Source organism: Hyla sarda, chromosome 7 (genome assembly GCF_029499605.1).
Source record: "Hyla sarda isolate aHylSar1 chromosome 7, aHylSar1.hap1, whole genome shotgun sequence".
Lineage (NCBI taxonomy): Eukaryota > Metazoa > Chordata > Amphibia > Anura > Hylidae > Hyla > Hyla sarda.
The window spans coordinates 201,639,085-201,664,824 of record NC_079195.1 but is presented as its reverse complement, the minus strand read 5'-3'; the positions used below and the strand labels follow the sequence as shown (position 1 = coordinate 201,664,824).

Here is a 25,740-nt window from a genome sequence, read left to right as displayed (position 1 = left end):
AAAGGATGCAAGTATCGCCGAAAATTTACCACTAACATAAAGTAGAATATGTCACGAAAAAACAATCTCGGAATCAAATTTATAAGTAAAAGCATGCCAGAGTTATTAATGCTTAAAGTGACAGTGGTCAGATTTGCAAAAAATGCTCCCGTCCTTAGGGTCATAATGGGCTCCGTCCCCAAGGGGTTAAGGGGTTAAAAGCAGGAAAATTATCTTTGTTGTCCCTAGCAACCGAACAGATAGTTCGAACCGAAATATAGTTTGTGGAGGTTCTATTTATTTTTTAGCCCTGTTGTGTGTCAGGCAGCGCCCTTCATCTCCAGTCACCCTTATGTAAGCGGGATTCGATCGCCCTGTCCTGGCTGACCCCGCACCATATTTATTATTTGCGGCCCCTTTAAGACTGGTCGCGTAGCAACGCGTTCATTTCCCGGCCTGCTGCGCCCGGGCCTCCCACCGTACTCCGGGCCGGAGGCTGTGACTTCCTTACGGGCCGACAGCAGCGGGGGCTCCCGCAGACAGCTCGGTGTGAGGTGCGGGGCCTTCCCGAACATCCAGAGGCCGACACCGCTGAGAAGACTGAAGACCGGCGCCTGATCGTGCAGTAAACATGGTGGGTACCCCCGTATATACCGCCTGTATGTGCCGGGCATGTCCCCTCTATACGTGGCCGGGTGCAGCCGCCTGTACATTGTAGACTGTGTCGGGGTCAGCTCCAGGGGCTCAGGGTAACTTGAGGCACCTGGTGCAACTTTGTTGTTTTCTCATAGAAGTCCATGCAAATTTTGCAGGTGTGTGTGTGTGTGTGTGTGTTTGTATGTATTTGTATGTATTTGTGTGTGTGTGTATTTGTGTGTGTGTGTGTGTGTATTTGTATGTATTTGTATCTGTTAATGTATATATTTGTGTGTATGTATGTATTTGTGTGTGTGTGTGTGTGTGTGTGTGTGTGTATGTGTATGTGTATGTGTATTTGTATCTGTTAATGTATGTATTTTTGTGTGTGTGGCATATGCTGAGGGGTAGCAAGTGGGTTTTTGGCCCTTGGGGGTTGCAGCTTTATGAAGGGGCCACACAGCAGGTCTTCATGTTTTTCTGCTTCCGTCATCTAAGATGCAACATGTAACTGCGGCTTAAAGGGACTTATCCGTATGTCTGATGTGCACAGTATACTGGACCAACAAGCATATGTTTCCATAACACCCATAGACTGCAATGGAGCAATAAATGGACCACTTGCTCTTTAGTTACCTCAAGGGCAGGGACGTCCTTGTCGTAGAGGAGATCCGCATTGTCACACATTTACGGCAATCATACAAATATTATCATAAGTTTGTACCTATTGAATTCAGCCATACTGGTTGCAGAGGCCTCATAATAAGACAGATGATTAAAAGGCTTTTCTCATCTGGATGTTATGGCATCAACAGGATATAACGTGTGTGTGTGTGTGTGTATATATATATATATATATATATATATATATATATATATATATATATAATGTCTTACCTCTGGAACCCCCACCTATCTTGAGATCTAGGGTCTCCGGTCTGGTTTTGGCTGCCAGAGGTGGTTAGGAAGCAGAAAGAGCCATGGTGGTTGTTTTAACCAGTCTATGCACCTTCGTTTGAAAAAAAACACCCACAAAGGAGTCATTTAATTGAAATATAAAATATACATGATTTTATTGGTACATATTAAAAACATACAATTCCTAAAACATGAAAAAGGGGGAGAAAAAACTGCAACCACTGGGGGAGATTAGACAAAAAGGGGCGACACTACCTGCTTGTGCATCAATTCATAACAATAGATAATGTGCATAACTGGTGAGCAAATTTAAAGTGCATAATAGGGGCTTGTAACAGCTTCCATAAAGTGCATTAACATAAGCAGACACCAGCATACATACCAAAGTGCAAATGTAGAAATATAATGGCAGAACCAAGCAGGAGTGACGCCACCCCAATGATCGTTTCGGCGATGCCTTCGTCCTGGGGTCGAAGGTATCGCCGAAACGATCGTTGGGGTTGCGTCACTCCTGCTTGGTTCTGCCTAGCAACATCTGAGGGGTTACAGTCTGAGACCATTATACAGTGGTCTCTAACCTGTAGCCCTCCAGATGTTGCAAAACTACAACTCCCAGCATGCCCAGACAGCTGTTTGGGCATGCTGGAATATGTAGTTTTGCAACAGCTGGAGGACTGCAGTTTGAGACCACTATACAATGGTCTCTAAACTATATCCCTCCAGATCTTGCAAAACTACAACTCCTAGCATGCCCAAACAGCTCTTTGCTGTCTGGGCATGCTGGGATTTGATTTTTTGCAACATCTGGAGGGTCACAGTTTGAAGATCACTGGGCAGTGGTCTATAAACTGTAGCCCTCCAGATGTTGCAAATCCCAGCATGCCCAAACGGCAAACAGCTGTCTCGGCATGCTGGGAGTTGTAGTTGCGTACCTCCAGCTATTGCATAACTACATCTCCCAGCATGCCCTTTGGCGATCAGTACATGCTGGGAGTTGTAGTTTTGCAATAGCTGGAGGCACACTGGTTGGAAAATACGGAGTTAGGTAACAGAACCTAACTGAAGGTTTTCCAACCAGTGTGCCTCTAGCTGTTGCAAAAGTACAACTCCTCAGTCAGTACATGCTGGGAGTTGTAGTTTTGAAATAGCTGGAGGTTTGACCCCCCCCCCCCCCCCCCCCAATGTGAACGTACAGGGTACATTCACATGGGCAGGTTTACAGTAAGTTTCCTGCTTCAAGTTTGGGCTGCAGTAAATTTTTCGCCGCAGCGCAAACTCCTAGTGGGAAACTCATCGTAACCCGCCAGTGCGAATGTGTCCTAAAAACACAACACAACACTACACTAACACATAATAAAGAGTAAAACACTACATATATACACCCCCTTACACTGTCCCCCCTCCCAATAAAAATTAAAAACGTATTGTGCGGCACTGTTTCCAAAACGGAGCCTCCAGCTGTTGCAAAACAACAACTCCCAGCATTTCTGGACAGCCACTGACTGTCCAGGCATGCTGGGAATTTAGCAACAGCTGGAGGCACCCTGTTAGGGGTATTCTACGCCAGTGATTCCCAATGTCCACCCCTATGCAATCCATAATTTAGTCCTCAAATGCGCATCGTGCTCTCACTTTGGAGCCCTGTCGTATTTCAAGGAAACAGTTTAGGGACACAAATGGGGTATCTCTGTACTCGGGAGAAATTGCACTACAAATTTTGGGGGGCTTTTTCTCCTTTTACTCCTTATGAAAAGGAAAAGTTGGGGGCTTCACCAGCCTGTTAGTGTAAAAAAAAAAATATATATATATTTTTTACACTAACATGCTGGTGGTGCCCCATACTTTTTATTTTCACAAGCAGTAATAGGGGAAAAAAGCCCTCCCAAATTAGTAAGGCAATTTCTCCTGAGTACAGAAATACCCCATATGTGGATGTAAAATGCTCTGCGGGCGCACAACAAGGCTCAGGAGTGAGAGTGCACCATGTACATTTGAGGCCTAAATTGGTGATTTGCACAGGGGTGGCTGATTTTACAGCGGTTCTGACATAAATGCAAACACATAAATACCCACATGTGACCCCATTTTGAAAACTACACCCCTCATGTAATGTAATAATGGGTACAGTGAGCATTTACGCCCCACAGGTGTCTGACAGATTTTTGAAACAGTGGTCCGTGAAAATGAAAAATTTTATTTTTCATTTGCACAGCCCACTGTTCCAAAGATCTGTCAAACGCCAGTGGGGTTTAAATACTCACTGCACCCCTTATTAAATTCTGTGAGGGGTGTAGTTTCCAAAATGGGGTCACATGTGGGGGGGGGGTCCACTGTTCTGGCACCACAGGGGCTTTGTAAACGCACATGGCCCCTGACTACCATTCCAAACGAATTTGCTTTCCAAAAGCCCAATGGCGCTCCTTCTCTTCTGAGCATTGTAGTGCGCCAGCAGAGCATTTTACATCCTAACATGGGGTATTTCCATACTCGGAAGAGATGGGGTTACAAATTTTGGGGGGCATTTTCTCCCATTACCTTTTGTAAAAATGGTAAATTTGGGGGAAAAAATGCACTCTAGTGAAAATTTTGTTTTTTCATTTACACATCCGATTTTAACGAAAAGTCGTCAAACACCTGTGAGGTGTTAAGGCTCACTGGACCCCTTGTTACGTGCCTTGAGGGGTGTAGTTTCCAAAATGGTATGCCATGTGTTTTTTTTTCTACTGTTCTGGCACCATAGGGGCTTCCTAAAAGTGACATTCCCCCAAAAAAACATTTCTGCAAAATTCATTCTCCAAAATCCCATTGTTGCTTCTACCCTTCTGAGCCCTCTACTGCACCCGCTGAATACTTGACATACACATATGAGGTATTTCCTGAATCAAGAGAAATTGGGTTACAAATTTTGGGGGGCTTTTTCTCCTATTACCACTTGTAAAAATAAAAAAACTGGGTCTACAAGAACATGCGAGTGTAAAAAATTACGATTTTGAATTCTCTCCTTCACTTTGCTGCTATTCCTGTGAAACACCTAAAGGGTTAAAGGGGTACTCCGGTGCTTACACATCTTATCCCCTATCCAAAGGATAGGGGATAAGATGCCTGATTGCGGGAGTCCCGCAGCTGGGGACGCCTGTGATTATGCACGCGGCACCCCGTCTATAATCAATCCCCGGAGCGTGTTCGCTCCGGGACTGATTACGGTCGACCGCAGGGTCGGCGGCGCGTGACGTTGAGCCCCCGTGTGACGTCACGCTCCGCCCCTCAATGCAAGCCTACGGGCCCGTAGGCTTGCATTGAGAGGTGGAGCGTGACATCACACGGGGGCGGAGGCGTGACGTCACACGCCGCCGACACTGCGGTCGACCGTAATCAGTCCCCAGATGTGGGACTCCCGCGATCAGGCATCTTATCCCCTATCCTTTGGGGATAAGATGTGTAAGCACCGGAGTACCCCTTTAACAAACTTACTGAATGTCATTTTGAATACTTTGAGGGGTGCAGTTTTTATAATGGGGTCATTTATGGGGTATTTCTAATTTGAAGACTCTTCAAATCCACTTCAAAACTGAACTGATCCCTGAAAAATTCCGATTTAGAAAATTTTGTTAAAAATGTGAAAATTGCTGCTGATGTCTTCCAAAAGTAAAAACATGTCAACTTTATGATGTCAACATAAAGTGGACATATTGTATATGTGAATCAATATATAATTTATTTGGGATGTCTATTTTCCTTACAAGCAGAGAACTTCAAAGTTAGAAAAATGCAAAATTTTAAAATTTTTCATAACATTTTTGCATTTTTCACCAAGAAATGATGCAAGTATCGACAAAATTTACCACTACAATAAAGTAGAATATGTCACGAAAAAACAGTCTCGGAATCAAATTTATAAGTAAAAGCATCCCTGAGTTATTAATGCTTAAAGTGACAGTGGTTAGATTTGCAAAAAAAATGCTCCCGTCCTTAGGGTCATAATGGGCTCCATCCCCAAGGGGTTAAAGCGCAGGCGGCCGGCAACTTAACCATTTAAAAGGCCGGTAACTTAACCATTTAAAGCGCCGGCGGCCCACAGGAGGACAGGGAGAACATATGATTATTTCCCTGATGTGGAGAAAGCCGCTGTGGCTGATAATTCATTCATTCATTCATTTGAGGGGGGAGGGGCCTGACCGGTATTGCGGTATAGGAAAAATTCATATCGTGCAGGAAAAACATACCGGTTTTTGGTATGAACAGGTATACCGCCCAGCACTATAATATATTATATATTCTATTATATTATGAAAGACCTTGTTTTCTGCAGTCAAACAGCGTTGGAGTGTACACACTTCTACAGATCGCTGAGAATCTCAGGACTGAGCCTCCGACTTATCTAAAGTTTTGACTAAGCTGCATGACATATCAAAATTTTTTATAAAATGTCAGTCATACTTTAAAGGGGTACTCCGCTGCTCAGCGTTTAGAATAGGGATGGCCCAATACCGTTTTTTTTAGACCGAGTACCGATACTTTAACTTTAGTACTCGCCGATACCAAGTGCGAGTACTTTTATTTTAAAGGGAATCTGACACCAGGGTGACCCGGTTTCTGGCGCTGCTTACCGTATGATATGTAGATTCCTTGTTATGTACAATGGAGGCGGCTGCTGTAGTATGAGCCAAGATTTCTCTCTTCTCCATTGGGCAGAATAGGAAATTTGCATTGACGGCGAGAACGATGTCTCTGGAGCGATTGCGCTGATGTTCACATGGTGATCAGTGGTAGAAACCGGGTCACCTGCACTATCTATAAATCTACCTATAAATGCAAGTTAGGTAGTATCCCCTTGTAGATGGTATAGATAGCTGCAGACATTAGCCAGCAGGACCCCCCCTTGTAGCCAGCAGGACCCCCCCCCCCCCTTTGTAGTTGCTCACTGTCCGGTGTCGCCACTCCGCAGCTCCATTCTCATCACTGCCGCTGCCCTGTTCTGCCGTCCGTATTATGTCTTATGGAGGATCATGTGACATACACGTCACTCCGCTGTGCCCAGCGTAACACTACGGAGGAAGCAGAGTGACATGTATGTCGCATGCTCCTCCATAAGCTGCCATAGTGCGGATGGCAGAACGCGGCAGCGGCAGTGATGAGAATGGAGCTGTGGCAGGGATGCGAAACAGAGGACGGGGCAGCGAAGCACTACACCAGGTATCGGATTTGGTATCGGGGACAGTAGACGAGTCCCCGATACCATGCAGTTACCTGGTATCAGCCCCGATACTAGGTATCGGGACATCCCTAGTTTGGAATAAACTGCTCTGATTGCTGGAGTCGGCGCCGCAAGCTTGTGTCGTCATAGCCCTGCCCCACCCCCTCAATGCAAGTCTATGGGAGGGGGCGTGACGGCCGTCACGCTCCCTTCCATAGACTTGCATTGAGGGGGCGGGGTGTGACATTATGAGGGGGTGGGTCTATGACATCATAAGCTCCCGGCGCCAACTCCAGCGTTCGGTACAGTTTATTCCAAACGCTGAGCAGCGGAATACTCCTTTAAAGTAACACTTGCTTATACTGTGCAGCATAGGCTATTATTAGAGAATAATGTAGAGGTTCGTGTGTGTGTGTATCTTGGTAAGAAAGCCAAATGGCTCCTTCCGCACTATAATCAATCTGAGGCTGCTGAATCGTTTCCTGAAATTCGAAAAATTCCGTATGGAGAGTCGGAACTATTTCATGGTCACCCTGGATCTGAGGGACACATACGATCATGTCCCAATTTTCCAGGGTCACCAGATATATCTCAGAGTGGCAGTTTTTTCTAGGGAATTCCTTAGTGCACCTGCAATTTCAGGCTCTTCTCTTTGGTCTGTCCCAAGCTCATAGCGGAGGTGATGGCCTATGTGAGGGAACAAGACATTATCATGGTTCCGTATCTAGACAATTTTCTCTTGGTGTCGGATTCCATAGGCTTCTGATTCAGCAGGTCCACAGAGATATTACTGAGGTTATGCCTGGAAGTGAACCTAGAGAAATCTCAGCTAGTTCCTTCCCAAATATTCCTCTTCCTAGGGATAGGGCTAGATTCTATACATCAAATCTCCTTTCTTTCTCAGTCCAAAGTAGCTCTGGTTCAGAACAGGGTTTCTCAGTTGGTAGAACCGAGGGAGATTTCACTAAGGTTGGCTATGTCAGTTCTGGGCCTGTTAACCTCCTGTATCCCGCTGGGCTATGGGCCCAGTATCATTCGGGGAGATTGCAGGAGCAGATTCTGAGCCAGTGGGATAGAGCCCCCGATTCGTTAGACAATCAGATTGCCCTCTCAGACCAAGTAAAAAGATCCCTTCTCTGGTGGTTAGAGCAAAAAATCCTAGAAAAGGACATCCCCTGGATAAAGGAAAATGAATTTATCCTGACTACGGATGCAATCCCCCTGGGGGTGGGCTCACAGGGAATCCCTAGTCCTACAGGGTCAGTGGAGTCGAGAGGTGTCCAGATAGTCTCAGAATCAGAGGGAGTTGAAGGCAGTCCTGTTCGCCATTTCTCAATCCCTTCCCCTGATTGCAGGAAAGGATCTGAAGATATTGTCAGACAACTCCACGGTAGTAGCTTACCTGAATCATCAAGGGGGAACCAGGTCCCCTTCTGTCATCAGAACCTGTCACCATATCTTCAGATTGGCAGAAATTCATCTAAGTTCCTTATTTGTCTCCATCTAAAGGGATCCCAAAACTGCATTGCGGACTATCTCAGCAGACATCGCCTAAACCATGGAGAATGGGAGTTGGATCAGTGGGTGTTTTCCCAGATTTGTAATCATTGGGGTACTCCTCGGATAGACTTGTTCGCATCCAGGGCGAACATAAAACTGAAAAAGTTCTATTCCCTGTCCCCAACAGACCATCCCTTGGGGATAGATGCCTTTTCCCAGTGTTGGTGCAGGGGACTCCTTTATGCCTTCCCAGGTTGCTCCCAAATGTCTTGAGAAAGATCAGAGAAGACAGGGCAAGAGTAGTAGACATTGCCCCGTTCTGGCCCTGCAGGGTTTAATTCACATGGTTGAGAAAGATGTCAGTTACAACCCCTTGGATCCTCCCGGAATCCCTGAACCTTCTACATCAGGGACCAGTTTTGCATGCAGAAACCTCCAGTCTTCATCTGACGGCATGGCTGTTGAAAGGGGGATCCTAGAGCAAAGGGGTCTTTCAGATCATGTGATCACTACTCTACTAGCAAGTAGAAAAAAGGTAACCTCTCAAATTTACTTAAGAACATGGAAAGCCTATGGTAGATTTGTACAAGACCCTATTGATGTGCTTAGGTCCCCTGATATCTCAAAAATCCTAGATTTTCTACAGGCAGGTCTAGATAAACATCTCAGACCTAGCACTTTAAAGAGTCAAGTATCTGCCCTTAGTGCCCTCTTTGATTATAAATTAGCTGATCATCCCTGGATAAAAAGATTTCCTAAAGCAGCAGTCAGGATGTCTCTGGTAGTAAAACCATTTGTCCCCCCCTGGGATTTAAATATTGTCCTAAATAGTCTTACAAAAGTCCCATTTGAGCCATTGAATGAATTACCATTAAAAGTTCTTACCCTTAAAGGAAAACTGGCTGGTAGTGCAGGGGATTCTGATCCGTTTGATGCCTACTATCTTCTTTCTTCTTGATATGCAAATTAGCTGCTAACTGGCATGGGTGGGGTTACTGCCTTCACCTGGCACTGTGACATAATCGTCGCCTGGCCCGCAGCACCGCCCGGCTTATGAATATTCATGTTCTCCCTCGCCTCCCTGCTGATTTCAGGACTCCACTGCGCTGAAGCAGCTTCCAAGTGTAGACAGGAAGCCAACACATGCGCAGTGAAGTCCTGAAATCAGTGGGGAGGCGAGGGAGATGAGGGAGAACATGAATATTCATAAGCCTGGCGACAATGACGTCACAGTGCCAGGTGAAGGCAGTAACCCCGCCTGTGCCAGTTAGCAGCTAATTTGCATATCAAGAAGAAAGAAGATAACCGGCGAGCGGCGTGGCGGATCCGGGCACAGTAGGCATCAAACTGATCATTGTCCCTCGCACTACCAGCCAGTACCGCTGGTTAGTGCAGGGGGGAGCAAGCTGACGGTTTTCCTTTAAACTTGAGTTCCTGTTGGCTGTCACGTCCACTAGACGGGTTGGAGAAATCACTAGTTTTTCCATTAATGAACCTTATCTGTCTATTTTGGATGATAGGGTGGTGTTGTCTCCTGATCCGGCTTTCCTCCCTAAGGGGGTCTCTGACTTCCACAGGACTCAAGTTGTTACCTTACCTTCATTCTGTGACAATCCTAAAATCCTAAATAGTCTATTCTATTCTACTCTCCATGGGTGCCGTCGTGGGCGATAGGGAAAACCATAAATTACTCTTACCGATAATTGTTTTTCGTTGAGCCCAAGACAGCACCCACTAATACCCTCCCATGTTATATAGATAGATAGATTAAATAAAACACCTTAGTTCATAAGATTCTAGTTAATGTGCTACTTGTTGGTCATTCTGTTTGTTACTCCTTGATATTTGCTTAAGAACTGGGAAATAGCAGCCTGTGTCATCCTTATATGCAAGTTGTTCCTGTTTTCTGTCCCGCAGGGGCGGTCTCTTCATGGGTGCCATTGTGATTCAACGAAAAACAATTACTGGTAAATTTAATTTGTTTTCTGATACCGAAATACCGTATTTTTCGCCCTATAGGACGCACCGGCGTATAAGACGCACCCTATTTTTAGGTGCAAAATCAAAAAAATTAAAGATTTTGAACCCAATAGTGGTCTTCAACCTGCGGACCTCCAGATGTTGCAAAACTACAACTCCCAGCATGCCCAGACAGCCGTTGGCTGTCCGGGCATGCTGGGAGTTGTAGTTTTGCAACATCTGGAGGTCCGCAGATTGAAGACCACTGCATAGGAGGTAATACTCACGTGTCCCCGCCGCTCCGGACCCGTCACCGCTGCCCTGGATGTCGCTCCATCGCTGTCACCGTGTCCCCGTCGCTCCAGAACATCTCTGCTGCCAGCCGGGTATCCTCGCTCTCCGTCGCCGTCATCACGTCGTTATGCACGCCGACGCACGTACGCGACGACGTGATGACGAGGAAGGAGAGCGCCGGCCATACAGGGGATCCCTGAACGGAGAAGACACCGAGGAGGCAGGTAAGGTCCCTCCCGGTGTCCTGTAAGCACTAACCCGGCTATTCAGTCGGGCTATTCGGGACCGCTGCGGTGAAATCGCGGCGGTCCCGAACAGCCGGGCTGTGTCACTTTCCCTTCAGACGCGGCGGTCAGCTTTGATCGCCGCGTCTGACGGGTTAATACAGGGCATCACCGCGATCGGTGATGTCCTGTATTAGATGCGGGTCCCGGCCGTTGATGGCTGCAGGGACCGCCGCGATAGGGGTGTATTCGCCGTATAAGACGCACCGACTTTTTCCTCCCAGTTTTGGGGAAGAAAAAGTGCGTCTTATACGGCGAAAAATACGGTACCACTTTGAAGGGAAACTCTGGTACTTAACTTCTTATCTCCTTTCCACAGGATAGGGAAGAAGTGTCTGATCACAGGAAGTCCTACCACTGGGACCACCCGTGATCTCCTGCTCGGCGCCTTGGCTTTCATCATGCACAGAGCAACCAACACTTCGTGCATCAAGCGGTGTCAACCACTGCACAGAGCAGTGATGGACACACCCCATCCATGTATCCCAGAGATATATTTATCGTAGCAATTCAGGAAGTTCTATGAATGTCAATGTTTTGAGATCCTTTGTGCTCTTTTACTTCATGTTGATGCATTGCTTGAAATTTTTGCTTGTAAATTTACCATTAACATTATCTTTCAGGAGGAAGCCACCCCGAAGTCGCTGATCGATATAGCCCTACATTACCTGAGCGCTAACCTTGAAAAGTTTTGCTGGAAGAGATCGGACGGGACACTTTGTTTACACGATGCAGCAGTGTTCCCTCAGGAGGTGGCCGATCAACTACTGCGCACTATGGCTGTTCAAAGTAAGACTAAATCCTAGGATAATATAGTGTAATACAAAGGAGGGAGCTTATTAATTGGGTTGCACCAGTTTTCTGTTGTGTAAAAGCTGCAAGTTTTTGCACAAGCCATGGTTTTTGCAAAAGTTTGGACTTTTTTGCTGTAATCGGTGATCGCGGCAAATCGCTGGTCAATTCAGACCACGAATTATGACGATTACGGGTCATACGGGTCTCCGGTGACCCAGAAAATAAGGGAGATCGGGACAGGAGTGAGGTGGCAGGGGTGCCACCCCTCCTATTCCTGCGATTGATCGGTCAGAAGCGACCGACCAATCGCAGAAGGGGGGGCGGGGAGGTTAAAGTTCAGTTCCCCCGCTCTGCCCACCCATGGGTGTCCAAGCAGAGTGGAGGAACGCTGAAGCTCACCCGATCCAGGGGGCGGCGGCGATCATGGTGTGGTCATGGCTACGACGGCACAGAAATTCAGTGGTGGCAATCTGGGTAAGTGGCCTGAAGATCTTGACTACCACAGTTTAGAATCTCTAAACTGTGGCCCTTCAGATCTTGCAAAACTACAACTCCCAGAATGCCCACACAGCAGTTTTTTTTACACTAACATGCTGGTGTTGTTCCATACTTTTCATTTTCACTATAGGTAAAAGGGGGGAAAGACCCCCCCCCCCCCCCAAAACTTGTAATGCAATTTCTCCCGAGTACAGAAATACACCATATGTGGCCCTTAACTGTTGCCTTGAAATATGAAAGGGCTCCAAAATTAGAGAGTGCCATGTGCATTTGAGGCCTAAATTAGGGATTTGCATAGGGGCGGACCTGGATGCAAGCATTACACTTGACTCCGCCATCAAATACTGAAATACCCCATATGTGGATGTAAAATGCGCTGTAAAATCGTACAACAAGGCTCAGGAGTGAGAGCGCACTATGTACATTTGAGGCCTAAATTGGTGATTTGCACAGGGGTGGCTGATTTTACAGCGGTTCTGACATAAACGCGAAAAAATGTATACCCACATGTGACCCCATTTTGGAAACTACACCCCTCACGTAAAAAGGGGTATAGTGAGGTTTAGAGGGGTTGTGCGCTGCCCTGCAGTTCGGAGCTCCGCTCACAGTGTCTGAAAGTTCATTACTCCGAACGCTGTGTGCGGGCTTCCGTGTTCGCAGCCGCCGGGCGTGACGTTACACCTAGGCCCCTTCGTGATGTCTCGCCCGCCCCCTTGTGACGTCACGCCCGCCCCCTCTACTAAATGTCAATGGGAAGGGGGCGTGACAGTGGTCGTGCCCCCTTCCCATAGACTTTCGTTGAGGGGGCGGGCGAGACGTCACGTAGGGGCCGGGCGCGCGTCCTCTTCCTTCAAAGCGCTCGCTCCCGCCTGTCAATCAGGAGCGAGCACAGCTGAATGCATTCGGCCCCTAGTGGCCGAATTTAAAAGTGATTTTTAAACTGTTTTAAAATCACTTTTTTAAATTAAACTATATTAGAGATATATTGTAGTACTTAAGTACTACAACGTATCAATTTTTTGTTTTCATGACAGTGCCAATTTAAACAGATTTGTAAATTACTTCTATTAAAAAATCTTATTCCTTCCTGTACTTATTAGCTGCTGAATACTACAGTGGAAATTCTTTTCAGTTTGAAACACAGAGCTGTCTGCTGACATCATGAGCACAGTGCTCTCTGCTGACATCTCTGTCCATTTTAGGAACTGTCCAGGGTAAAAGGAAATCCCCATAGCAAACATATGCTGTTCTGGGCAGTTCATAAAATGGACAGAGATGTCAGCCAAGAGCACTGTGCTCGTGATGTCAGCAGAGAGTTCTGTGTTTCAAAAAGAAAATAATTTCCGCTGTAGTACAGGAAGGATTAAGTACAGAAAGGATTAAGATTTTTTAACAGAAGTTATTGACAAATCTGTTTAACTTTCTGGCACCAGTTGATTTAAAAAAAAAAAAAAAAAAATGAAAAAAAAAAGTTTTTCACCGGAGTACCCATTTAACCCCTTAAGGACCGGGGTTTTTTCCGTTTTTGCATTTTCGTTTTTTGCTCCTTGCCTTTAAGGACATAACTCTTTCAATTTTGCACCTAAAAATCCGCTGCACGCTATTAGAGGCGGGTCCCGGCTTCACTATGACGCCGGGCCCGCCGTGATATGACACGGGGTTACTGTGTAACCCCGCGTTATATCAGGAGAGCAGGACCAAGGACATACCTGTACGCCCTTAGTCCTTAACCCCTTAAGGACGCAGGACGTAAATGTACGTCCTGGTGCAGTGATACTTAACGCACCAGGACGTACATTTACGTCCTAAGCATAACCGTGGGCATCGGAGCGATGCCAGTGTCATGCGCGGCTGATCCCGGCTGCTGATCGCAGCCAGGAACCCGCCGGCAATGGCCAACGCCCGCGATCTCGCGGGCGTCCGCCATTAACCCCTCAGGTGCCGGGATCAATACAGATCCCGGCATCTGCGGCAGTGCGCGATTTGAATGAATGATCGGATCGCCCACAGCGCTGCTGCGGGGATCCGATCATTCATAACGCCGCACGGAGGTCCCCTCTCCTTCCTCCGTCCGGCTCCCGGCGTCTCCTGCTCTGGTCTGTGATCGAGCAGACCAGAGCAGAAGATGACCGATAATACTGATCTGTTCTATGTCCTATACATAGAACAGATCAGTATTAGCAATCATGGTATTGCTATGAATAGTCCCCTATGGGGACTATTCAAGTGTAAAAAAAAATGTAAAAAAAAGTGAAAAATCCCCTCCCCCAATAAAAAAGTAAAACGTCCGTTTTTTCCTATTTTACCCCCAAAAAGCGTAACATTTTTTTTTTATAGACATATTTGGTATCGCCGCGTGCGTAAATGTCCGAACTATTAAAATAAAATGTTAATGATCCCGTACGGTTAACGGCGTGAAGGAAAAAAAAATAAAAAGTCCAAATTCCTACTTTTTTAATACATTTTATTAAAAAAAAATTATAAGAAATGTATTAAAAGTTTTTTATATGCAAATGTGGTATCAAAAAAAGTACAGATCATGGCGCAAAAAATGAGCCCCCATACCGCCGCTTATACGGAAAAATAAAAAAGTTAGGGGTCATCAAAATAAAGGGATTATAAACGTACTAATTTGGTTAAAAAGTTTGTGATTTTTTTTTTAAGCGCAACAATAATATAAAAGTATGTAATAATGGGTATCATTTTAATCGTATTGACCCTCAGAATAAAGAACACACGTCATTTTTACCATAAATTGTACGGCGTGAAAATGAAACCTTCCAAAATTAGTTTTTCGTTTTAATTTCCCCACAAAAATAGTGTTTTTTGGTTGCGCCATACATTTTATGATATAATGAGTTATGTCATTACAAAGGACAACTGGTCGCGCAAAAAACAAGCCCTCATACTAGTCTGTGGATGAAAATATAAAAGAGTTATGATTTTTAGAAGGCGAGGAGGAAAAAATTAAAACGTAAAAATTAAATTGTCTGAGTCCTTAAGGCCAAAATGGGCTGAGTCCTTAAGGGGTTAAGGGGTTAAAGTTGGACGTGGAAATGAGAAATTAGGGTTGTTTTTTTTCCACTAAAATGCTGGTGTTTTTTCATTTTTAAAAGGGATAATAGGAGAAAAAGTCCCCCAAAATTTGTAACACCATTTCTTCTGAGTAAGGAAATACCCCATATGTGTAGGTTAAGTGCTCTGCGGGTGAACTACAATGCTCAGAAGAGAGAGAGCACCATTGGGCTTTTGGAGAGAGAATTTGTGTCTGACAGATTTTTGGAACAGTGGTCCATGAAAATGAAAAATAGTATTTTTCATTTGCACAGCCCACTGTTCCAAAGATCTGTCAAACGCCAGTGGGGTGTAAATGCTCACTGCACCCCTTATTACATTCCATGAGGGGGTGTGGTTTTTAAAATAGGGTCACTTGTGTGGGGGGCGGGGGAGACTACTAGGAGATCTGTCTGTGTGTCTCTCTGTCTGTGTGTGTCTCTCTGTCTGTCTCCCCAGTCTCCAGAGACACCATCTGAACCGTGGAATCTGATGGCGGCCCATATGTCTATATACCCATTCCCTTTAGGTGGAAACTGACGGCTGCCTAAGTGAATTTGTTTGGTGGGCCATTGATTCTAGGGAGAGGCTTTCTCAATATAGGACCATCTGAATCATCAAATATGGATGGCATCATACACTAGATGCCATAGGTGCCACACCTCGGAAATATTTTTTTTCCGCGGGGCACCCCTACCGAGGTTGACGAGCAAAAAAAAAAAAATATGAACAAATTCCTATGCACACTGCATATATCTTATCTTGCATATCTTATTTTCCCCCCACATTAGGTTGGCAGTATAGTTACCCTCACATTAGGTTGTAGTTCCCCAACATTAGGTTGTAGTTCCCCCACATTAGGTCCAGTATAATCCCCCCCCACATTTGGTCCAGTATAGTCCCCCCCCCCCCCCACATTAGGTCCAGTATAGTGTCCCCCCACATTAGGTCCAGTATAGTGTCCCCCCACATTAGGTCCAGTATAGTGTCCCCCCACATTAGGTCCAGTATAGTGTCCCCCCACATTAGGTCCAGTATAGTGTCCCCCCACATTAGGTCCAGTAGAGTGTCCCCCCCCCACATTAGGTCCAGTAGAGTGTCCCCCCCCCACATTAGGTCCAGTATAGTGTCCCCCCCCCCCACATTAGGTCCAGTATAGTGTCCCCCCCCCACATTAGGTCCAGTATAGTGTCCCCCCCCCCCACACATTAGGTCCAGTATAGTGTGTCCCCCCCCCCCCACATTAGGTCCAGTATAGTGTGTCCCCCCCCCACATTAGGTCCAGTATAGTGTGCCCCCCCCCCCCACATTAGGTCCAGTATAGAGTCCCCCCCCCCCCACATTAGGTCCAGTATAGTGTCCCCCCCCCCACATTAGGTGCAGTATAGTTCCCCCCCCCCCACACATTAGGTGCAGTATAGTTCCCCCACAGACATACAGCCTTCAGCCATACAGTGTGTTACTGAAGGCTGTATGCCTGTGTACTGCCCCACTTTGGTGTTCCGAGCACCGCTCCTCCCGTCCGGCTATAGCAGTAGGTCCCGGGACTGGAGGAGCGGTGCTTGGAACACCGAAGGAGAGGTGCCGCTGGTTACACTTACCAAGTTGACAGCGCGAGCGTCCTCCTCGCTGCTCCGGTCAGTGACGTCCCTACCTCCTGGCGGTCCCCGCGTTTTTAAAGTAAACGCGGGGCCACAAGGACTTGATAGAGGCATCCCTGTGTCCCCAAAGCAACTTTCGGGACACAGAGATGTCCCGTGGCAAAAACACCAGATGGGTGTTTTTCCCCACGGCACACCTTACACTATGTCACGGCACACTAGTGTGCCGCGGCACAGTGGTTGAAAAATGCTGCCATAGGGAAAGCTCTCTTTTTTTACAGCACCGACTGGCCACCTGTTCATACCTGTGATATACTTATGTAAACTTATGTTGTGAATGCTTTGTTTAGTTTTTTCTGATGATAATTTTGATGTATTTATGCTGGAAGGTATCTTATGCTAAGCGTGGTTCTACGTAGGACCTTAATCTAAACTAGGTCATACTAATTATTTGTGCCAGAAAGTTAAACAGATTTGTAAATTGCTTCTATTTAAAAATCTTAATCCTTCCAGTACTTATCAGCTGCTGTGTACTACAGAGGAGGTTGTATTTCTTTCTGGAATTTTGTCTGACCACAGTGCTCTCTGCTGACACCTCTGTCCATGTCAGGAACTGTCCAGAGTAGGAGCAAATCCCCATAGCAAACCTCTCCTGCTCTGGACAGTTCCTCATACAGACAGTGGTGTCAGCAGAGAGCACTGTGGTCAGACTGAAAAGAACTCCGGAAAAAAATACAACTTCTTCTGGAGCATACAGCAGCTGATAAGTACTGGAAGGATTAAAGAGGTTATCCAGGAAAAAACTATTTTTTTTATATCAGCTGGCTCCAGAAAGTTAAACAGATTTGTAAATTACTTATCTTAAAAAATCTTAATCCTTTCAGTACTTATGAGCTGCTGAAGTTGAGTTGTTCTTTTCTGTCTAAGTGCTGTCTGATGACACCTGTCTCGGGAACTGTCCAGAGTAGATGCAAATCCCCATAGCAAACCTCTTCTGCTCTGTGCAGTTCCCGAGACAAACAGAGATGTCAGCAGAGAGCACTGTTGTCAGACAGAAAAGAACAACTCAACTTCAGCAGCTGATAAATATTGGTAGGATTAAGATTTTTTTTAATAAGAGTTTAATTTCTGGAGCCAGTGGATATAAAAAAAAAATAGTTTATTTTCCTGGAATACCCCTTTAAAATTTTTAAATAGAAATAATTTACGAATCTGTTTAACTTTGTGGCAACAGTTGACTTTAAATATTATTATAATAATTTTTTTCCCCTGGAGAACCCCTTTTAACATTCGTTGGTGCTATAGAAGATAGACACTCCAAATAACTTTAACAGGAGATAAAAAGGAAACGTTAGGACATTGAATCTTCAATATTTTTTTATTCCTGGTCCATAAGGTACACAAAAAGGGAAGTCCCTGCATGGGAGCTGGTTTTAAATCAGACAGAGGGAGAACAAGACCTACACAGGGGCAACAACTGTTTCACGCCCAAACAGCGCTTCTTCAGGCCCGTGCTCAGCACAGGCCTGAGGAAGCGACGTTTGGGCGTGAAACAGTTGTTGCCCCTTTGTATGTCTTGTTCTCCTCCTGCCTGATTTATAATCCTGAATAAACGAATATTGCATATTCAAATGTGGTGAGTGTTTCGATGTTTCCTTTCTATGTTCTGTAAAAGTTTTAATAAAGAATCACTTATCATAAACACAGAGCCGGGCAGCCAATGCCCTAGAACTGCATTGTTGATGTCTTCTTGGTTAGTAATTGTCAGTATCTGGTATAAATATATACAGTAAGGGGGAGGGAATTTGCTATTTTGCATGCGCCACATTGTGTGCCATAGTTTGGCGCGTGGCAGTTACATGTCATTTACCATTATTGCACCTGCCCCTAAAAATGTATCCCCTATCTACAGGATAGGGGATAAGTATTTGATCACATGGGAAGTCCCAGAGTTCGGATCTCCAGAACAGGGCCCTACAGCTTGGCGCGATGGGTCTGCATGTGCTTTATGTATTGTCCAAGGTAGGATCGGGGATAACGGAGCGCTACTCTTTGGTTTCTCCAGTGCTGCGAAAGACTATGCATGGAGCGCTTGCCAACTCCACTGCTCCATGTAGTGGAACCCAACCATTACTTATCTCCTACTCTGTAGAAAAGGGATAGGTTTTAGCGGCTGGAATACCCCTTTAGGGTCTATTCACACGTACAGTATTCTGTGCAGATTTGATGCGCAGGATTTCAAGCTGTGTTCAGTTTACGTTGAAATCTGCAGCAGAAAATCCTGCGCATCAAATCTGCACAGAATGCTGTATGTGTGAATAGAGCCTAAGGGGTAACTCTCATTAAAATACATTTTTGCTATAGCATTCCTTATGGTAAATAAAAAATATTTCTAATATACTTTGTTTAAAAAAAATAAAAAATAAAAAGTTTTCTGTTTTATTTGTACTTAAAAAAGCTGAAGAGCTCATTTCCCCGCATCTTATACACAGACTGAGGACTGAGGTCCAAACAGAGAAAGTGCAGCCTGGAGTGCTGAGGGGGGCGTGTCCAACCAACAGCATATGGCAGGTTGCACTTTCTGTATTTGGGCTTCGGTCCAAAGTCTGTATATAAGATGGGGGGAAAATGTGCTCTTGAGCTTTTTTAAGCACAAATAAAACATAGAAAACTAAACAAAGTATATTAGAAATCGAATATAAGGAGTGCAATAGCAAAAATTAGTTTTAATGAGTGCCCATTTAATTATTGTAATAATTTTATATTTTGTCTTACTCATATTTCTGTCATGTAGTAATATATTTTCCCCATCATCTTTAGGACAGCTCAATGAGGTCACAGTTGGAATTTTCCGCGGTTGCCAGTTGCGCCTGAAGCGAGCATGTATCCGCAAGGCCAAGATCTCTGCCGTAGCCTTCCGTAAAGCTTTCTGCCATCACAAGTTAGTTGAAATGGATGCAACGGGGGTCAATGCTGATATAACGATTACTGATATAATATCTGGGCTCAGTAGTAGTAAATGGATCCGGGAGAACCTACAATGCCTGATCCTCAACTCCTTGACCCTATCCCTGGAGGATCCATATGAACGATGCTTCAGCCGATTGTCTGGCCTTCGAGCTTTGAGCATCACTAATGTTTTGTTTTACAATGAAGATCTTGCAGACGTTGCTTCCCTTCCCAGGTTGGAAAGCTTGGATATCTCCAACACGTCAGTGACTGACATCTCTGCTCTGCTGAACTGCAAGGACAGACTAAAATCCCTTACAATGCACCACCTGAAGTGTCTAAAGATGACTACCACACATATACTGGAAGTGATCAAAGAACTGGAGCACCTCAGTCATCTGGATATATCTGATGACAAGCAGTTCACATCAGACATAGCCTGTCGTCTGCTGGAGCAGAAAGATATACTGCTCAACCTCGTCTCCTTAGACATCTCTGGGAGAAAGCATGTGACCGATAAAGCGGTGGAGGCCTTTATCTTACAACGCCCTCAGATCCAGTTTGTTGGTCTTCTGGCCACTGAGGCTGGGTATTCAGAGCTCCTCTCTGGAGAAGGCAATGTGAAGGTATGATGCTAGTGCATGCTACTTCCATTTTAGGCAGTCTCTTCCTTGCCCTGTTGTGTGTGTGTGTGTGTGTGTATGTATGTATGTGTGTATATATATATATATATATATATATATATATATATATATATATATATATATATATATATATATATATATAATATTATATATAAGGCGTGATGTAGCGGATGCAAGCTGTGGATGGGCCCTGGTCCTTGAGCCCCAATCAGATACAGCAAACAAGTAGACGCAGCAGCACTCCAGCGTAGTGAGAAATAGTGACTTTATTTATCACCAAAATGAATTGCGACGTTTCAATCACCTCTCGACCGCCACGAGAGGTGGTTGAAACGTCGCAATTCATTTTGTTGATAAATAAAGTCACTATTTCTCACTATGCTGGAGTGCTGCTGTATCTATATATATCAATATAGATCATTCACATAGTTTATTGTACTTAAAGGGGTACTCCACCCTTATACATCTTATCCCCTATCAAAAGGATGGTGGCTAAGGTGTCTGATTGCAGGGGGTCCTGCCGCTGGGGACCTCTTCGATCTTGGATGCGGCACCACAGACATCCATCCGGTGCACGGAGTGAACTTTGCTCCGTGACAGATGACTGGCGATGCGGGGTAGAAGCTTGTGACATCACAGTCACGCTTCACTTGCGACATCACGGCCATGCCCCCTCAATGCAAGTCTATGGGAGGGGGCGTGACGGCTGTCAAGCCCCCTCCCATAGACTTGCATTGAGGGGGCGCGGCCGTGACGTCTCTAGCCTCCAACTCTACACCCGATGCTCTAAATGAACACTGGATGCAGCTGGGGAGATCGCGGGGGTCCCTAGCAGCGGGTCCCCCGCGATCAGACATCTTATCTCCTATCCTTTGGATAGGGGATAAGATGTCTAATTGTGGAGTTCCCCTTTAATTGTAAAGTTAGATTCACCCTACAGCAGCTTATTCTTCTCTCCTTGTGCTAGTAAACATGCTTGATCGGGCTATCAGGTGGACATGTTTATGGGGATGTTGTCCAACTACATTTAATGTTTAAAGAAAACATTGGATTTACAAGTGGGGAACATTTTCTGACCAGCTTTTTCTAGGTGGAAATTTCCAGCAATTTATCCACAGGATTTTCTGTGAATTCAATAGTAAATATGTTGGGTTGCGAAACCACGCCCCTTTTTGGACCGACCTTTTCGGTAGACCACGCCCCTTTTCGGCTTTTCACAGTGCAATGTCGGGTTTGTCAGATTTTCCTGACGCAGACACTGCGTCAAAATAACCCGACAAAAACTGATCGGTTTCTGCTTAATAAGTGAGGCCCATTGTCTGTCTGCTTTTTAAAGAATTTATTTGCAAATTATGGGGGAAATAAGTATTTGGTCAATAACAAAAGTTCATCTCAATACTTTGTTATATACCCTTTGTTGCCAATGACAGAGGTCAAACATTTCATGTAAGTCTCCACAAGGTTTTCACACACTGTTGCTGGTATTTTGTCCCATTCCTCCATGCAGATCTCCTCTAGAGCAGTGATGTTTTGGGGCTGACGCTGGGCAACACAGACTTTCAACTCCCTCCAAAGATTTTCTATAAGGGGTTGAAATCTAGAGACTGGCTAGGCCACTCCAGGACCTTGAAATGCTTTTTACGAAGCCACTCCTTCATTGCCCAGGTGGTGTGTTTGGGATCATTGTCATGCTTGAAAGACCCAGCCATGTTTCATCTTCAATGCCCTTGCTGATTGGAGGTTTTCACTCAAAATCTCATGATGCATGGCCCCTTTCATTCTTTCCTTTACACTTATCAGTCGTCCTGATCCCTTTGCAGAAAAACAGCCCCAAAGCATGATGTTTCCACCCCCATGCTTCACAGTAGGAATGGTGTTCTTTGGATGCAACTCTGCATTCTTTTTCCTCCAAACACGATGATTTGAGTTTTTACCAAAAAAGTTCTTCTTTGGTTTCATCTAACCATATGACATTCTTCCAATCCTCTACTGGATCATCCAAATGCTCTCTAGCAAACTTCAGAGGGGCCGGACATGTACTGGCTTGAGCAAGGGGACACGTCTGGAACTGCATGATTTGAGTCCCTGGTGGCGTAGTGTGTTACTGATGGTAGCCTTTGTTACTTTGGTAACAGCTCTCTGCAGGTCATTTACTAGGTCCCCCATGTGGTTCTGGGATTTTTGCTCCTCGTTCTTGTGATCATTTTTACACCACAGGGTGAGATCTTGCATGGAGCCCCGGATTGAGGGAGATTATCAGTGGTCTTGTAGGTCTTCCATTTTGTAATAATTGCTCCCACAGTTGATTTCTTCACACCAAGCCGCTTGCCTATTGCAGAGTCTGTCTTCCCAGCCTGGTGCTGGTCTACAATTTTGTTTTTGGTGTCCTTCAACAGCTCTTTGGCCATAGTGGAGTTTGGAGTGTTACTGTTTGAGGTTGTGGAAAGGTATCTTTTATACTGATAACAAGTTTAAACAAATGTCATTAATACAGGTAACGAGTGGAGGACAGAGGAGACTCTTAAAGAAGTTGTTACAGGTCTGTGTGTGTGTGGGGGGGGGGGGCGGCAACTCCACAACTATTCCTATGGACAAGTTTTGATTAAATCTCCCCCTGTGAGAGCCAGAAATCTTTCTTGTTTGTGGGTGACCAAATACTTATTTTCCACCATAATTTACAAATGCATTCTTTGAAATTCAGACAATGTGATTTTATGGATTTTTGTTTCTCATTATTTCTCTCATAGTGGAGGTATATCTATGATGAAAATTACAGGCCTCATCTTTTTACGTGGGAGAACTTGCACAATTGGTGGCTGACTAAATATTTTTTTGCCCCACTGTATATCCCTTCTGGCTTCATGCTATTTCTGCCCTATACCTTCTCCCCTGGCTTGAAGTAGCAAGCTGAGACAATGGGGGAGATATTGTGTTCAGACAGCTGCTTATGGGTTAAACCAATGGCAGGCTATGTACCATGTTGCGGTAACATCATGCAGACGTTGGTCACCGCATGCAGGCGTAGTATCACCACATGTGCCCACAGCTGTTGCAAAACTGCAACTCCCAGCATGCTGGGAGTTGTAGTTTTGCAACAGCTCGAGGCACCCTGGTTGGGAAACACTGGTCTGTATGATAGTATAAAAGAATACTGAAATGCTCACATTTACATTTCCAGAAGTTTGCTCATTGAGCAGCAGACCTTTGATCATATTGAAGCCTTCCACTTTTATCCCAGTATGAAATTCAACCAGTCTTCAAGCATGCACTTTCTGTTAGGGATTTAGGCTAGGGCTACCAGCAACACGTTGTCAAACAGCAAATTGTACCTCTAGCCTGCGGAAAATATTTGTCTGTGACTTGCTTTTTGTGTAGCTCAGTTAGGGTAATTTACGCTCCTTTTATTTGCTGTGTGGTGTAGGGGTTCGCCGGTGCTCACACATCTTTTTCCCTATCCAAAGGATAGGGGATAAGATGCCTGATCGCGGGAGTCCCGCCGCTGGGGACCCCCGGGATCTTGCACGCGGTACCCCATTTGTAATCAGTCCCCGGAGTGTGTTCGCTCCGGGTCTGATTACGGGCGACAACCGGGCCGGTGTCACACGCTGCCGGCCCGGTGGTCGCCCGTAATCAGACCCGGAGCGAACACGCTTCGGGGACTGATTGCAAACGGGGTGCCGCGTGCAAGATCCTGGGGGTCCCAAGCGGCGGGACTCCTGCGATCAGGCTTCTTATCCCCTATCCCCTATGAGCTCCTGGCTTCAGCGTTCGGAACAGTTTGTTCCAATTGCTGAGCAGCGGAGTACCCCTTTTAAGTGTAGTGTGTAATTTAACAAACCAAATATGCTATGAGATTGCCTACAGAGTTGTGTGCATGTAATCTGCAGCAAATATAAGTGTATATGTATTTTTATTTTTCCCAACTAGTGTGACTGTGAACAGTGTGTGCAGCCCCTCAATCTTTATGATATGTGACCCAAAGTCAGCATGCAGCCCTAGCCTCAGGGTTTGGGGGTGTGGAGACTTGGGCACTTTTGCGAGGTGGGTTTTTTGTCCCTGCAGCTATTGCCTGTGTCTCTATGAGGAGTCACTGAGGACAAGCGGGGCTCTGTGCACAGAGGGCTGATTGACAAGCCTGGAGTCTGCACAGATCCCTGCTGGTCCTGTCCTCACTTCCTTTATTTGGACTCCTCATAGACACACACAGGCAATAGCTGCAGGGACAGCATTTTTTCACCCAAAAATATACATATTTTTTAATCAATGGTATTATCTACATTATATCAAAAGTTTTTGTTGACGACAGGTTCTTTAAAGGTTTTAACTATTTTCCTTTCTAACCATCGCTTTCAGTAGACAAACGTTCCAGTGCAGAGTGCTGCATCAGACATTTTTCTCTTAGCTTTTAAAACCCAGAAGGTCCTTTTGGAAAGAATTTATTAGAAACATTCAATAACCCCCGTGTGTGTGTGTGTTTGTTTTTTATTTTTATAATGGATGTTTCACATGTGAGGATCTTGTCCTGATTATTTTTGCTGTATGTTTTTGAAGGTTTCTGGAGAAGCAAATCAAGTCCAGATTGCAGAAGCACTCCGCAGATACAGTGAACGCTCCTTCTTTGTTCGTGAAGCCCTCTTTCACCTGTTTAGTCTGACACATGCCATGGAGAAAGCAAATCCAAAGATGTTAAAGGTAATGACACATTTAAAGCACGAATCCATTAGTAACCTTTTATATCTGAGATCTATTAGATTAGATGGCAGGATGCTCTCTGTAAATGAGCGCCAGACTTGAAGATCAGCACTCGTTTATAGAGCCAATGGCACTAGCTGGATTGCTGCATGCCCCCTATTAGATGGGGGAGATGTGCACCTGACAAGCAATGAGTTTTTTTTTGTTTGATCAAAATGACTATCGACTGAAAAACATTTGCTCATTCATCGATGTCGGCCTGTTCAGACGATAATTGCTTTGTGTAATAAGGCCCTAAGGGTCTGTTTTTTCCGTATTTGACATGATCTAGAAATGTTGGGCACCAAACATATCCATAGGGCCCTATGCTCCAAGTCAATGCCACAAAGGTGTCCTTTTAGCTCAGTGTTTCCCAACCAGGGTGCCTCCAGATGTTGCAAAATTACAACTCCTAGCATGCCTGGACAGCCCTTGGCAGCCTTTTGATGTCCAGGCATGCTGGGAGTTGTAGTTTTGCAACACCTGGAGGCACCCTGGTTGGGAAACACTATTTTAGCTTATGCTGAGCTGTAATGAATCTACATACTTTTCTGCCTTTTTATTTTATTCTACATAGGAACACTTATTTTACTACGCTTTCCTATTCATAGGAACACTGTACAAAATTCTGTATAAGTGGGTTACACATTTTTTAGAATAGCAGTTGACTTCTAATGTATTGTAAGTGGCTTCCAGAGGAAGAA

At 45.2% G+C, this 25,740-nt stretch overlaps 1 protein-coding gene across 5 annotated transcripts in view; it reads left to right on the top strand.

Annotated features, from left to right (window-relative positions):
* The first annotated feature begins 235 nt into the window (after positions 1 to 235).
* ZYG11B (zyg-11 family member B, cell cycle regulator) overlaps positions 236 to 25,740 on the top strand; it is a 53,137-nt gene continuing 27,632 nt past the window's right edge. The window contains exons 1-5 of one of the 5 annotated variants that reach the window (XM_056532221.1): positions 8,325 to 8,762; positions 11,388 to 11,553; positions 19,533 to 19,653; positions 19,897 to 20,287; positions 24,857 to 24,997. In XM_056532221.1, the coding sequence (XP_056388196.1) occupies positions 8,433 to 8,762; positions 11,388 to 11,553; positions 19,533 to 19,653; positions 19,897 to 20,287; positions 24,857 to 24,997 (1,149 nt within the window). In that variant the 5' untranslated portion in view covers positions 8,325 to 8,432. Of the gene's footprint in view, positions 614 to 8,324; positions 8,763 to 10,161; positions 10,195 to 11,387; positions 11,554 to 19,532; positions 20,288 to 24,856; positions 24,998 to 25,740 lie in introns of those variants that run through there. The other 4 variants (XM_056532222.1, XM_056532220.1, XM_056532219.1 and 1 more) reach the window with 4 other exon arrangements.